The 13,050-nt window shown below is 46.6% G+C and overlaps 1 protein-coding gene across 31 annotated transcripts in view; it reads right to left on the bottom strand.

Moving 5' to 3' along the window:
- The window catches only part of clasp2 (cytoplasmic linker associated protein 2), a 354,796-nt gene that overhangs the window by 211,993 nt on the left and 129,753 nt on the right, over positions 1 to 13,050 (bottom strand). For 29 of the 31 annotated variants that reach the window (XM_063066415.1, XM_063066422.1, XM_063066446.1 and 26 more), the window contains one exon: positions 9,874 to 10,005. In XM_063066415.1, the coding sequence (XP_062922485.1) occupies positions 9,874 to 10,005 (132 nt within the window). Of the gene's footprint in view, positions 1 to 9,873; positions 10,006 to 10,130; positions 10,150 to 10,372; positions 10,529 to 13,050 lie in introns of those variants that run through there. The other 2 variants (XM_063066567.1, XM_063066569.1) reach the window with 2 other exon arrangements.

The raw sequence follows: 13,050 nt of genomic DNA, 5'->3' as shown, positions 1-13,050 counted from the left end.
GGTGCTGGGATCGATGAGCTTCAAGTTCCTCAGAGTGAACACCAATTGACTGCCCAAGTCCAACCGTGTAGATACCACAGCCAAGAAATCTCATCAGCACCTCTACTTCCCCAGGATACTAAAGAAATCTGGCCAGTTCCCTTTCACCCTTACTAACTTTTAGAAATGCACTATACAAACCATCCTATCTGGATGTTATCACAGGTTGGTATAGCAACTACTCTGCCCGACACCTCAAGAAACTACAGAGTGCTCTGGATACCAGCTCAGCATAATACAGAAACCAGCCTGCTCTCAAAGGATTACGTCTACACTTCTCACTCCCTTAGTAAAGCGGCCAACATAATGGATGAGCTTAGAGTGTGGATCAGTACTTGAAGCTATGATGTTGTGGTCATTGCAGAGACTTGGATGGCACAGGGGCAGGAATGGTTACCTAAGAGTGCCAGGCTTTAGATGTTCCAGAAAGGACAGGGAGGGAGGTAAAAGAGGTGGGGGCATGGCACTGCTGATCAGAGATAGTGTCACGACTGCAGAAAAGGAGGAAGTCATGGCGAGATTGTCTATTGAGTCTCTGTGGGTGGAAGTTAGGAACAGAAAGGGGTCAATAATTAGACTGGGTATTTTTTATAAACCACCTGTGGCGGCCCGCACACGCAGGACTCAAACCACCATCGGTAGCGCGTTTGGAACTACCTCCTTGGGGCGGACCTTCCAGGGACAGTCTGAAGTCACGTCCGCCCAGCGGGTCGCAAGGGCCCATGGGAGGGGAGATCTAAGCGCGCGATTTTGAATCAGTAAAGGCATTCTGAGTTCAGCACTCTCTGCCTCCGTGTGTTTCTTTAGTAGTGTGTTTACATGCGACTACATTGGTGACCCCGACATTCCAGACGGCATCTGGAGCCGGCGACTCAGTGACCAGCCATGAGTTCGAGCAACTTGCACAGCGCGGTCTCTCTGAAGCTCCGGACTTTCTGGGCCACTCAGCCCCACATTTGGTTCGAGCAGACTGAGACCCAGTTCAATATCAGAGACATTACAACCGACGCCACGCGGTACTACTACGTGGTCAGCACGCTCCACCAGGAGACAGCAGGCCGGATCATCGACTTCCTACGCCAGCCACCAACACAGGACAGGTACACTGAGCTTAAGGCGCTCCTGATCCGTACCTTCGGACTCTCCCGCCACGAAAAGGCCGTGCGGCTCCTACACGTGGACGGCCTGGGAGACCGCATGCCATCCGAGCTCATGAATGATATGCTGGCGCTCATGGACGGCCATAAGCCATGCCTTTTATTTGAACAATTGTTCCTCGAGCAAATGCCAGAGGACGTTCACCTCCTCCTTGCAAGTGAAGATTTCAGCGACCCAAGCAGGGTTGCGGCTAAAGCAGACGTCCTTTGGCAGAGCAAGCAACGTGGAGCAGCCTCCATTGGCCTAGCCACGATCACGCACCCCAAAGCCCAGGCCCCGCAACCGAAGCTGTCGAGACCCACAGGGGAAGAAGACGAAAGTTCGGAACAATGGTGTTTCTCTCACCAAAGATGGGGCTCAGGCGTGCACCGCTGCCGTCCACCATGTGCTTTTCCGGGAAACGCCGGGGCCAGCCGTCGCTAATGGCTACGACAGATGGCCACCGAGAGAGCTTTCTGTACCTCAGGGACCGACACTCCGGGTGGCGCTTCCTGGTAGACATCGGGGCCGAAGTCAGCGTACTCTCCCCCCTTGAACATGGACACTCGTAACGCGGTCCCAGGCCCCGAACTCACCGCTGCAAATGGCACCGTATTCGGACGTACGGCCTGCGAACTATCTCACTGCATTTCAGGTCTAGCCGTTTCAACTGGACTTTCACGTTGGCAGCGGTGTCACAGCCACTACTAGAGGCAGATTTCCTATGAACCAACTGCTTCCTGGTCGACCTAAAAGGCCGGCGTTTGGTCCACGCCGAGACGTACCAGACTTTCCAGCTCAGAGAAGCCAAGCCACCGGCCCTCCACCTGGATTCCTCGGGTAACGAATTCCCCTCCATAATCACCCTGCAGTTCTCCACGGCCGACCCTAAGCACGGCGTGCAGCAACACATCCCCACGCAAGGACTGCCACTGCACGCCCGAGCTTGCAGGTTCCCACCCAACAAACTCCACCTGGCCAAGGAGGAGTTCCGTAACATGGAAGAGATGGGAATCGTATGCCACTCAAGCAGCCCGTGGGCATCCCCGCTGCACATGGTCCCCAATTCCGCAGGAGGATGGAGGCCCTGCGGAGACTACAGAAGGCTCAACGACGCTACAACCGCCCACAGATACCTGGTACCTCACATCCAGGACTTCACGGCAAACCTGCCCGGAGCGACCATCTTCTCGAAAATCAACCTGGTCAGAGGATACCATCAGATCCCAGTGCACCACGACAACGTGCCCAACACAGCCCTCATCACCCCGTTTGGCTTGTTCGAATTCCTGAGGATGCCTTTTGGTCTCAAGAATGCAGCCTAAACTTTCCAAAGGCTCATAGACTCGGTGGGACGCGGCCTGGATTTCGTTTTCATTTACTTGGACGATATCCTGGTGGCCAGCAGTTCGCACCAAGAGCATGTGGCACATTTGCGCCAGCTCTGCCAACAGCTGAGCGACCACGGACTGGCAATCAATCCGGCGAAGTGCCAGTTCGGGCTGACGGAGATCGACTTCTTGGGCCACACAGTCAACCGACATGGCACAGTTGCCCTACCAGACAAGGTCCAGGCCATCCGCCAGTTCCCCAAGCCCATCACGGTCAAGGGCCTGCAGGAATTCATAGGGATAGTCAACTCTTATCATCGGTTCGTGCCGGCGGTGGCACGCATCATGACATCCTTGTTCAGCCTGATGGCCGGCAAGGCCAAAGAAGTGGCATGGGACGCGGAGTCCACGGAGGCGTTCGAGCAGGCCAAGGAGGCGCTGGCAAAGGCGGTCCTCCTAGTGCACCCGAGAGTCGATGTACCCACGGCACTCACAGTCGACGCTTCCGACAAGGCAGTCAGCGCAGTCCTGGAGCAGCTTGTCGAGGACCAGTGGCGACCACTCGCTTTCTTCAGCCGGCACCTACGGCCACCAGAGGTGAAGTACAGCGCTTTCAACAGAGAGTTGCTAGCGCTCTACTCGGCTGTCTGGCATTTCTGGTACTTCCTCGAGGGAAGGGAGCTCACTGTGTATACGGACCACAAGCCCTGCACCTTCGCACTGGCCGAGGTATCGGACCCATGGCCAGCTCAGCAGCAGAGGGACCTGTCCTTTATTTCAGAATTCACCACGGACATCTGCCATATCGCAGGAAAGAACAACGTCGTTGCTGACACACTGCCTCGCCCCTGCCTCCACTCAGTAGGCAGGAATAGACTATGCAGCACGGGCGACACCAAGATCCTGGCTTACCGCACCGCCGTTTCGGGGCTCCAGTTATAGGATGTCTCCATCGGCCTGGCAGCCGATCGACTCCTGTGCGACGTGTCTACCGTCAAACCCCGACCCGTGGTACCAGCAGCATGGAGGCGCTGGGTGTTCGACAAGCTGCACGACCTGGCAAACCCATCCATCTGAGCGTCCATCAAGCTGGTAGCGGACAGATTCATCTCGCACGGTTTGCGCAAACAGATCGGACACTGGGCCAGAACCTGCATACACTGCCAGACTGCCAAAGTCCAGCGGCATGTGAAGGCTCCCCTCCAGCAATTCCATCCAACGCACAGGAGGTTCCAACACATCCACGTGGACATCGTCGGCCCCCTGCCAGTCTCCCAGCGTGCCAGGTATATCTTTACCATGGTAGAAAGGTTCACCAGATGGCCGGAAGCCATACCGCTTGCAGACATGTCCACTGAGTCCTGCGCCAGGACACTCATTGCAAACTGGATCGCCTGGTTCAGCATCCCAGCAGACATCACCTCCAACAGAGGGGTGCAGTTCACGTCTGGTTTGTGGACAGCACCGGCGCAGCTCCTGGGCACCCAGCTGCATTACCTCACAGCGTACCATCCCCAGTCCAACGGTTTGGTAGAGTGATTCCACTGGCATCTCAAGTTGGCCCTGATGGTGCGCTCAGGGGCCCCAACTGAACAGTTGAGCTTCCCTGGGTCCTACTGGGTATCCGCACAGCCCCCAAGGAGGACCTGGACACCTCCTCGGTGGAACTGGTCTACGGCGCCTGCCTGACGGTCCCAGGCGAGTTCGTACCAGAGGCCCGAGGTTCGGAAGAAACTCCAGCAGCAGTGCTAATGAGGCTGCGGGACAAGGTAGGGACCCTGGCACCGGTCCCGACCTCCAGGTATGGTCCCACGCCATCCTTCATCCCTAAAGACCTCCAAGACTGTGAGTATGTTTTTATTCGCAGGGGCATGCACAGGTCACCTCTACAGCAGCCGTACAAGGGACCCTTCAAGGTGATCTGGCACAATGGAACCACGTGTGTCATGGAGGTGGGTGCCCGGGAAGAGATTTTTTTTTTTTTAAAACAGTGGACCGCCTCAAACTGGCGCACTTGGACATTAAGCAACCAATGAGGGTACCCGCACCGCACCGGCAAGGTCGGCCACCCAGACAAGCCACACAGACTGGGGGCTCCACTCCCCTGATGGGCGTTTCTGGGAGGGGTGGTGTGGTGGCCCGCACACGCGGGACTTGAACCGCCATTGGGAGCTGCGGGCAAACACGCGGTAGCGCGTTGGAACTACCCACTCGGGGCGGACCTTCCAGGGACAGGCTGACGTCACGTCCGCCCCGCAGGGGCCCATGAGAGGGGAGATTTAAGCATGTGATTTTGAATCAGTAAAGGCATTCTGAGTTCAGCTGTCTCTGCCTCCGTATGTTTCTTTAGTAGCACGTCTGCACGCGACTACACACCTAACAGTAATAGGGACATCAAGGAACAGATGGGGAGACAGATTCTGGAACAGTGCAATAATAACAGGGTTGGCATGATGGGAGATTTTAATTTCGCCAATATTAATTGGCATCTCCCAAGAGCAAGGGATTTGGATGAGGTGGAGCTTGTTAAGTGTGTTCAGGAAGGTTTCCTGACACAACATGTAGAGAAGCCTACAAGAGGAGAGGCTGTTCTTGATCTGGTACTGGGAAATGAACTTGGTCAGGTGTCAGGTCTCTCAGTGGGACAGCATTTTGGAGATAGTGATCACAATTCTATCTCCTTTACCATAGCATTGGAGAGGGATAGAAGCAGACAAGTTAGGAAAAGTGTTTAATTGGAGCAAGGGGAAATATGAAGCTACCAAGCAGGAACTTGGAAGCATAAATTGGCAGCAGATGTTCTCAGGGAAATGTGGCAAACATTCAGAGGATATTTGTTGGCGTTCTGCATAGGTACGTTCCAATGAGACAGGGAAAGGATGGTAGAGTACAGGAACCATGATGTATAAAGGCTGTTGACAATCTAGTCCAGAAGGGGGAAAAAAGCTTACAAAAGGTTCAAAAAACTAGATAATGATACAGATCTAGAAATCTATAAGGCTAGCAGGAAGGAGCTTAAGAATGAAATTAGGAGAGCCAGAAAGGGCCATGAGAAGGCTTTGGCGGACAGGATTAAGGAAAACCCCAAGGCATTCTACAAGAGCAAGAGGATAAAACATGAGAGAATAGGACCAATCAAGTGTGACAGTGGAAAAGTGTGAATGGAACTCGAGGAGAGAGCAAAGGTACTTAATGACTACTTTGCTTCAGTATTCACTACAGAAAAGAATCTTGGCAATTGTAGGGATGACTTACAGCGGAATGAAAAGCTTGAGCATATAGACATTAAGAAAGAGGATGTGCTGGAGCTTTTGAAAAGCATCAAGTTGGATAAGTCACCAGTACCAGACGAGTTGTACCCCAGGCTACTTTGGGAGGCGAGGAAAGAGACTGCTGAGCCTCTGGCGATGATCTTTGCATCATCAATGGGGACGGGAGAGGTTCCAGAGGACTGGAGGATTGCAGATGTTGTTCTCTTATTCAAGAAAGGGAGTAGAGATAGCCTAGGAAATTATAGACCACTGAGTCTTACGTCAGTGGTTGATAATTTGATGGAAAAGATCCTGAGAGGCAGGATTTATGAACGTTTGGAGAGGCATAATATGATTAGGAGTAGTCAGCATGGTTTGGTCAAAGGCAGCCCGTGCCTTACAAACCTGATTCAATTTTTTGAGGATGTGACTAAATACGTTGATGAAGATAGAGCAGTAAATATGGATTTCAGCAAGCCATCTGATAAGGTACCCCATGCAAGGCTTATTGAGAAAGTAAGGAGGCATGGGATCCAAGGGGACATTGCCTTGTGGATTCAGAATTGGCTGGCCCACAGAAGGCAAAGAGTGAAAAGTGGCTGTAGACGGGTCATATTCTGCATTGAGGTCGGTGACCAGTGGTGTGCCTCGGGGATCTGTTCTGGGACCACTTCTCTTGGAGAGTTTTATAAATGACCTGGATGAAGAAGTGGAGAGTTGGGTTGGTAAATTTGCTGATGACACGAATGTTGGAGGTGTTGTGGATAGAGTGGAGGGCTGTCAGAGGTTACAGTGGTACATTGACAGGATGCAAAACCGGGCTGACAAGTGGCAGATGGAGTTCAACCCAGATAAGTGTAAGGTGGTTCATTTTGGTAGGTCAAATAAGATGGCAGAATATAGTATTAATGGTAAGACTCTTGGCAGCGTGGAGGATCAGAGAGATCTTGGGGTCTGAGTCCATAGGATACTTAAAGCTGCTGCACAGGTTGACTCTGTGGTTAGGAAGGGCATAGGGTGTATTGGCCTTCATCAACCATGGGATTAATTTTAAGAGCCGAGAGGTAATGTTACAGCTACATAGGACCCTGGTCAGACCCCACTTGGAGTACTGTGCTCAGTTCTGGTCACCTCACTACAGGAGGGATGTGGAAACTATAGAAAGGGTGCAGAGGAGATTTACAAGGATGTTGCCTGGATTAGGGAGCACGCCTTAAGAGAATAGGTTGAGTGAACTTGGCCTTTTCTTCTTTGAGCGATGGAGGTTGAGAGGTCACCTGATAGAGGTGTATAAGATGATGAGAGGCATTGATCGTGTGGATAGTCAGAGGTTTTTTGCCAGGCTTGAAATGGCTAACACGAGAGGGCAGAGTTTTAAGATGCTTGGAAGTAAGTACAGAGGATGTCGGGGAAAGTGTTTTTTTTAAGGCAGAGGGTGGTGACAGCATGGAATGGGCAGCCAGCAACGGTGGTGGAGGCGGATACAATCAGGTCTTTTAAGAGACTCCTGGATAGGTACATGGAGTTTAGAAAAATAGAGGGCTATTGGTAACCTTAGGTAACTTCTAAAATAAGTACATGTTTGGTACAGCATTGTGGGCCAAAGGACCTGTATCGTGCTGTAGATTTTCTATGTTCTATGTTTTATAATCAAAAAACACCCACCCCAGATGTTCTCTCTTCTCGCTCACCCCATCGAGTGGAAGATACAAAAGCCTGAAAGAACATACCACCTGGCTCTAGGACAGCTTTTACTCCAGTTATAAATCCCCTAGTATGATAAGACACAATCTTGACCTCACAATCTAGTTTGTTATGGCCTTGCACCTTATTGTTTACCTGCAATGCAATATAACACTTTGCCTGCAGTTTCTTATTGTTTACAATTGTACTACCTCAGTGTTCTGATGTGATGAAAATGATCTGTATGGATGACATTGAAACAATATTTTTCAATGAATCTTGGTACATGTGACAAAAATAAACCAATTTACCAACTAAAATTATTATGCAATCATTCTATGACAATGAAGAAAGAAGCTTTTTTAGATTGTTCTGTACAATGGGAAAAGATTCATTGAAAATCTGGTTGATAAGAGGCATTTTGGCATAAATAAATTATCAGTGAATTATATAAAAATGATTACTACAATCTGAAACCAGAATCTTAAATCTGAACAAGACAAAGCATGGGAAATCACATTAAAATGTATAAATATTAAGCATGCAGTACAAATATTTTAAAAATTATTCTACTTTCCAAGTGATATATAAACCACAGCAATACGATTCTGATATAGTATTTGATCAAAGGAAAAATTTAGCAAGTTGCTGTAGATTAGTACTTGAGGTTTGGATTATTTCAGAATTCAGCAAAAGTAATGATAAGGAAAAGGAAAAAAGAATTAAGGGTGCAGGCTAGCAAGAACAATGAAAATAAGACTATAAAAACTTCTAAAGTTATGTTTAAAATGCTTGAAAATAAATCATTGAACTATTTATGATTTTTTTAAAGTCACCTCTAGTTAGTCACATTATGCAAGAAAACCGGGAACCATTTGTGCATCATTCTTCACTAGCAGTTTGCGGGAAGTTCAAGAGTGTCAGAGCAGAGATAAGTGCAATTGCTTTTACTGGGGAGAAGGTGCCTGGCAAGCTGAAAGGTCTGAAGAATCACTCGATTCTGGCATGGTTCCAGAGGACTGTAAAATTGCAAATGTCACTCCACTCTTCAAGATGGGAGGGAGACAAACTAAAGGAAATTATAGGCCAGTTAGTCTGACCTCAATGGTTGGAAGATGTTGGAGTCTACTGTTAAGGATAAGGTTTCCAGGTACCTGGAGGCACGTGACAAAATGGACCAAAGTCAGTGTGGTTTCCTACACCCCAGAAAACCTTGCCTGACAAATCTGTTGGAATTCTTTGATGAAATAACAAACAGGATAGACAAAGGAGAATTGGTTGATGTTGTGCACTTGGATTTGCATAAGGCCTTTAACAAGGTGCCACATGAGGCTGGTTAACAAGCTACAAGCCCATGGTATTACAGGAAAGATTCTAGCATGGATAAAGCAGTGATTGATTGGTAGGAGGGAAAGAGTGGGAATAAAGATTGGCTGCCTGTGACTAGGTCGGTGTTGGGACCACTCCTTTTTACATCATACGTCAATGATTTGGACGAAAGAACTGATGGCTTTGTGGCCAAGTTGCGGATGATATGAAGATAAGCGGAAGGGCATTTAGTGTTGAGGAAGCAGGGAGGCTGCAGAAGAACTTTGGTTAGAAGAATGGGCAAAGAAGTGGCAGATGGAATATATTGTAGGGGATTGTATGGTCATGCACTGTGGTAGAAGGAATAAAGGTGTAGTCTATTTTCTAAGTGGGAGAAAATTCAAAAGTCTGAGATGCAAAGCGACTTGGGAGTCCTCGTGCAGGATTCCCTAAAGGTTAACTTGCATGTTGAGTTGGTGGTGAGAAAGGCAAATGCAGTGGTCATTTCGAAAGGACTAGAATATAGAAGCAAGGATGTAATGCTGAGTTGTTATAAGGCACTAGTGAGGCCTCACTTTGTATACTGTGAGCATTCTGGGCCCCTTATCTAAGAAAGGATGTACTGACATTGGAGGGCTCAGAGGAGGTTCACAAGAATGATTCCTGGAATGAAAGGGTTATCATATGAGAAGCACTTGATTGTTTTGGGCCTGTAGTCGCTGGAATTTAGAAGAACTTCTTTAATCAGAGGGCGGTGAATCTATGGAATTCGTTGCCACAGGTGGCTGTGGAGGCCAGGTCATTGTGTGTACTTAAGGCAGATGTTGATGGGTTCTTGATTAGTCAAGACATGAAACATTACAGGGAGAAGGCAGGAGGATGGGGTTAAGAGGGAAATTGATCAGCTACGATGAAATGGCAGAGCAGAACCAGCAGGCTGAATGAGCTAATTCTGCTCTGATGTCTTAAGGTCTAATTTTTAGTTACTGAAATAGTGAACATCTGCCTCTTCATTTTCATCACAAAAGAAATACAAATTCTGTACTCAATGTTCACATAAATTAGATTTGTCCTTGGAAGATATTTTTTTCACATAATACAAGAGTACAGCAGCGCCACTGTACCTGCTTTGGATCCAGGTGCAGAGGCTGATCGTTTCCCACCAATGCTTGCACTTCCCATTTTCTTGGTCGCAGATACCTTAGTTGCTGCTGGTCTGCTTCCATCCACTGACTCCTCATCATCAAAGCTTTTATCTAGTTAGATATATATAAAAAATACAAATTAACCTTGAAGAATTTTCTCAATCAAAATCATTCCAATCCTATTATTATTTTATAAAGCCAGCGTGACTTCAAAATGAAAAACAAAAAAAACCCACCCTGCTAAAATAACATTCTCTAGATTTTTTCATCCTCTGCATCTATATCTCCTACTTCAATTTAAGACCAAAGCAAACTGGACACCACTCCACGTTACTGACATTTACATCCTGTTGTAAATGCTAAAATACATTCTTGAAGAGAATCCTTATGAGTACTGCTTTTGTATGTGCTTCTGCCTACACATCCTCCCACTGTGTCACCAGTTCTCTGCCTTTTCCGCCCCGATTCTGCAACTTACAGGCACAGATCCTCTTGCAAATCAGCCGTCTCATTCCTTTTTGCAAAAAAAAAACACCCTGTCAAATCCTCTCATGCAAGAAGCTCCCAATAGATCACATGACCAAGAGGAAGTCAATTATCAATAACAATTGATTCGTGTCTCCATCTCAAAATACTCGCCATGAATACAACAGAGGCTTATTCCTGCATCTTTACCCTTTCCCCCTTTACTCGGTTCGAGCAACCAATCAGCTGACAGATGACATCATTCGACATAGCCAGTGCTAGAAGTGAAAATTTCTCATGCATATAAATTCTGTTTTTACACTCAACCGCAATTCCTTTTCTCCCCCAGATTCTTGCAGGAAGCCCCTGCTCATATTAAAAATTAGCCAGCCATTATTAAGCCATGAAACTCCAAAGCCATGAATAATTTTCTTCAGTGTGTTTCCGTTATATGGCTAATGTCACTTCAATAATGAATAGTACTATGTTCTTATTCGATGCCCTCCTTTCATTTTTACATTATATTGGAAGGAATTTTTGAATAAGCTAACAGATAATCACAATTTCATGTTAACTATGGTGTCTTTGAAAAGATTTCTTTTTAACTGCTGCTACACTGTATAGCAGTGTTGATGTAACTGCACAGGGTTTTATCCTGTGCTACAGAGACTGGGATTTAATTAATGAATGCCACTGAGCAGGGCGAGGTTCACTTGTGTTGTTTTGCATTTTAATCAGTTTCTTAAAGCCCTCAATCTGGACAGTGATCTTAATTTTATTTTGGATGTGTTTATGTAATTATATACCACGGAAATGGGTTTTAAATTTAATTTTACAATCACGTTCATTCACTTTCAAAATCAAAGGTCAAAACAGAATACACCATTAAAATAAAAATACCAATAAGCTTAAGAAAATAATTTCAAATTATAACAGAATTAGCCACCAATCAGATACCATTCAATATCTGAACTTCGCATTGTTTAGTGACCAGCAGCTTTGCTCATTAAGTACTCACAGAATGGCAGAATTTCTCTTTTGTTATTGTTGATTATTGGAGGTGGGGGAAGGGAGGGTGGAGTTGGAGAGATGAGTAAAGAGGACAGAGAGAAAGATCATCTTTACAACCCTTGATATATGTTTTCAGAAACAGAGTATTAAGTGACTTAAAAAAATACTGTATCTTTATCAATGCTATGGAAGTCAACAGCATGACTATACCCATTTGCATTGCTTCATAACCTAAAACAAATGAATGGGTAATTCTGACAGAAATATATGCTGCTTAATTTATATCATTTTTATTAATATTTCAATAGGATTTTAATTGCAGCTTGTCACAATCATCACTGCAGCCAAGTAGGATGAGTAAATGAATCCAAGGTTCTCCACCCCCACCCCTCCCAATAAGGCATCTTGGTCAGCAGAGAAGAGTTGAGCCAAAGGTCTAAGACAAAACAAATCCATTAGCAAGTTCATTGGTAGAATCTTCTGAACTCTGCCCTCAGACCTTACTGTGTTATTTTTCAGCGTTATTAAAACTACAATTCTCAAGTCAATGTGAGTATACACTCTGAGCTGGTGTACAAACAGCTTGTAATGTGAAACACTGACTTACTTTCAAGCTTTGATTTCAACAGGAAAATATCAAACTTATCAATTATGCACAACAGCTGAAACTCATTTGATTTTATTTCAAGAACAAATAGTACAAAACAGTAAATGATAGATAACCTCTACAAGTCAGGCAGAATCTAAAGAAAGGCAACCTGAATTGAAGTCTCGGGTCAAGCACCCTCCATCAGAGCTAGAATAGTGAGAAAACAAATTGGTTTTAAGCTGCAAAGAGACTGGGGCGGGGGGGGGGAATGAACAGGACCGAGCAAAATATCTCTGACAGTATCAAAGTACCTAAAGCTATGGGGTACTGCCATCTATAAAGCTGCTTAAACATCAACTAATGAGGACAGTTAGAAAGAAATATCATCACAGTAGTTACAAATAGTCATCAAAATATTAGCACAAGTCCCTGAATGGCAGGGCCTGAAGATTGATGGTACATAGGATGTTGTCCTGGAGCCACGTTGCTGCAAGAATGAGCACACAGCAGTTCCTCTCACGCTAGTCAGCCACAGATGAAGGCAATCCAATTTGTCTTCCAGTTAGCAAACACAGAGACCAGTCTCAACAGGAGAACCAGCCTGCAAGGGCCAGGCCCCAACCCAGCACAGACACTCTGCGGCTCTGTTCACTCCCACAATTCCTCCAGAGCCTTTTCCACTGTGTGGCTGTAACTAACAATGCCCCACATGACAGCCTATATCGCACAACAACCAAGGCCATGCAGCTCTCCTGTCATCGGTCTCGTCAATGAACCAAGTTTGCAGTATCTTGTATTACCAATGTGCAACAGACTATTTGATGTGCTGACATTGGAGAGGGTACAGAGAAGATTCACTAGAATGATTCCGGGAATGAAAGGGTTAACATATGAGGAACGTTTGTCCTCTCTTGGACTGTATTCCTTGGAGTTTAGAAGAATGAGGGGAGACCTTATAGAAACACTTCGAATGTTGAAAGGCATGGACAGAGTGGATGTGGCAAAGTTGTTTCCCATGATGGGGGAGTCTAGTACGAGAGGGCATGACTTAAGGATTGAAGGATGCCCATTCAGAATAGAAATGCGAAGAA

This window comes from Mobula hypostoma, chromosome 1, assembly GCF_963921235.1.
Source record: "Mobula hypostoma chromosome 1, sMobHyp1.1, whole genome shotgun sequence".
NCBI lineage: Eukaryota > Metazoa > Chordata > Chondrichthyes > Myliobatiformes > Myliobatidae > Mobula > Mobula hypostoma.
Note: the sequence above shows the minus strand (reverse complement) of the source record. Positions and strands in the feature narration are given on the sequence as shown.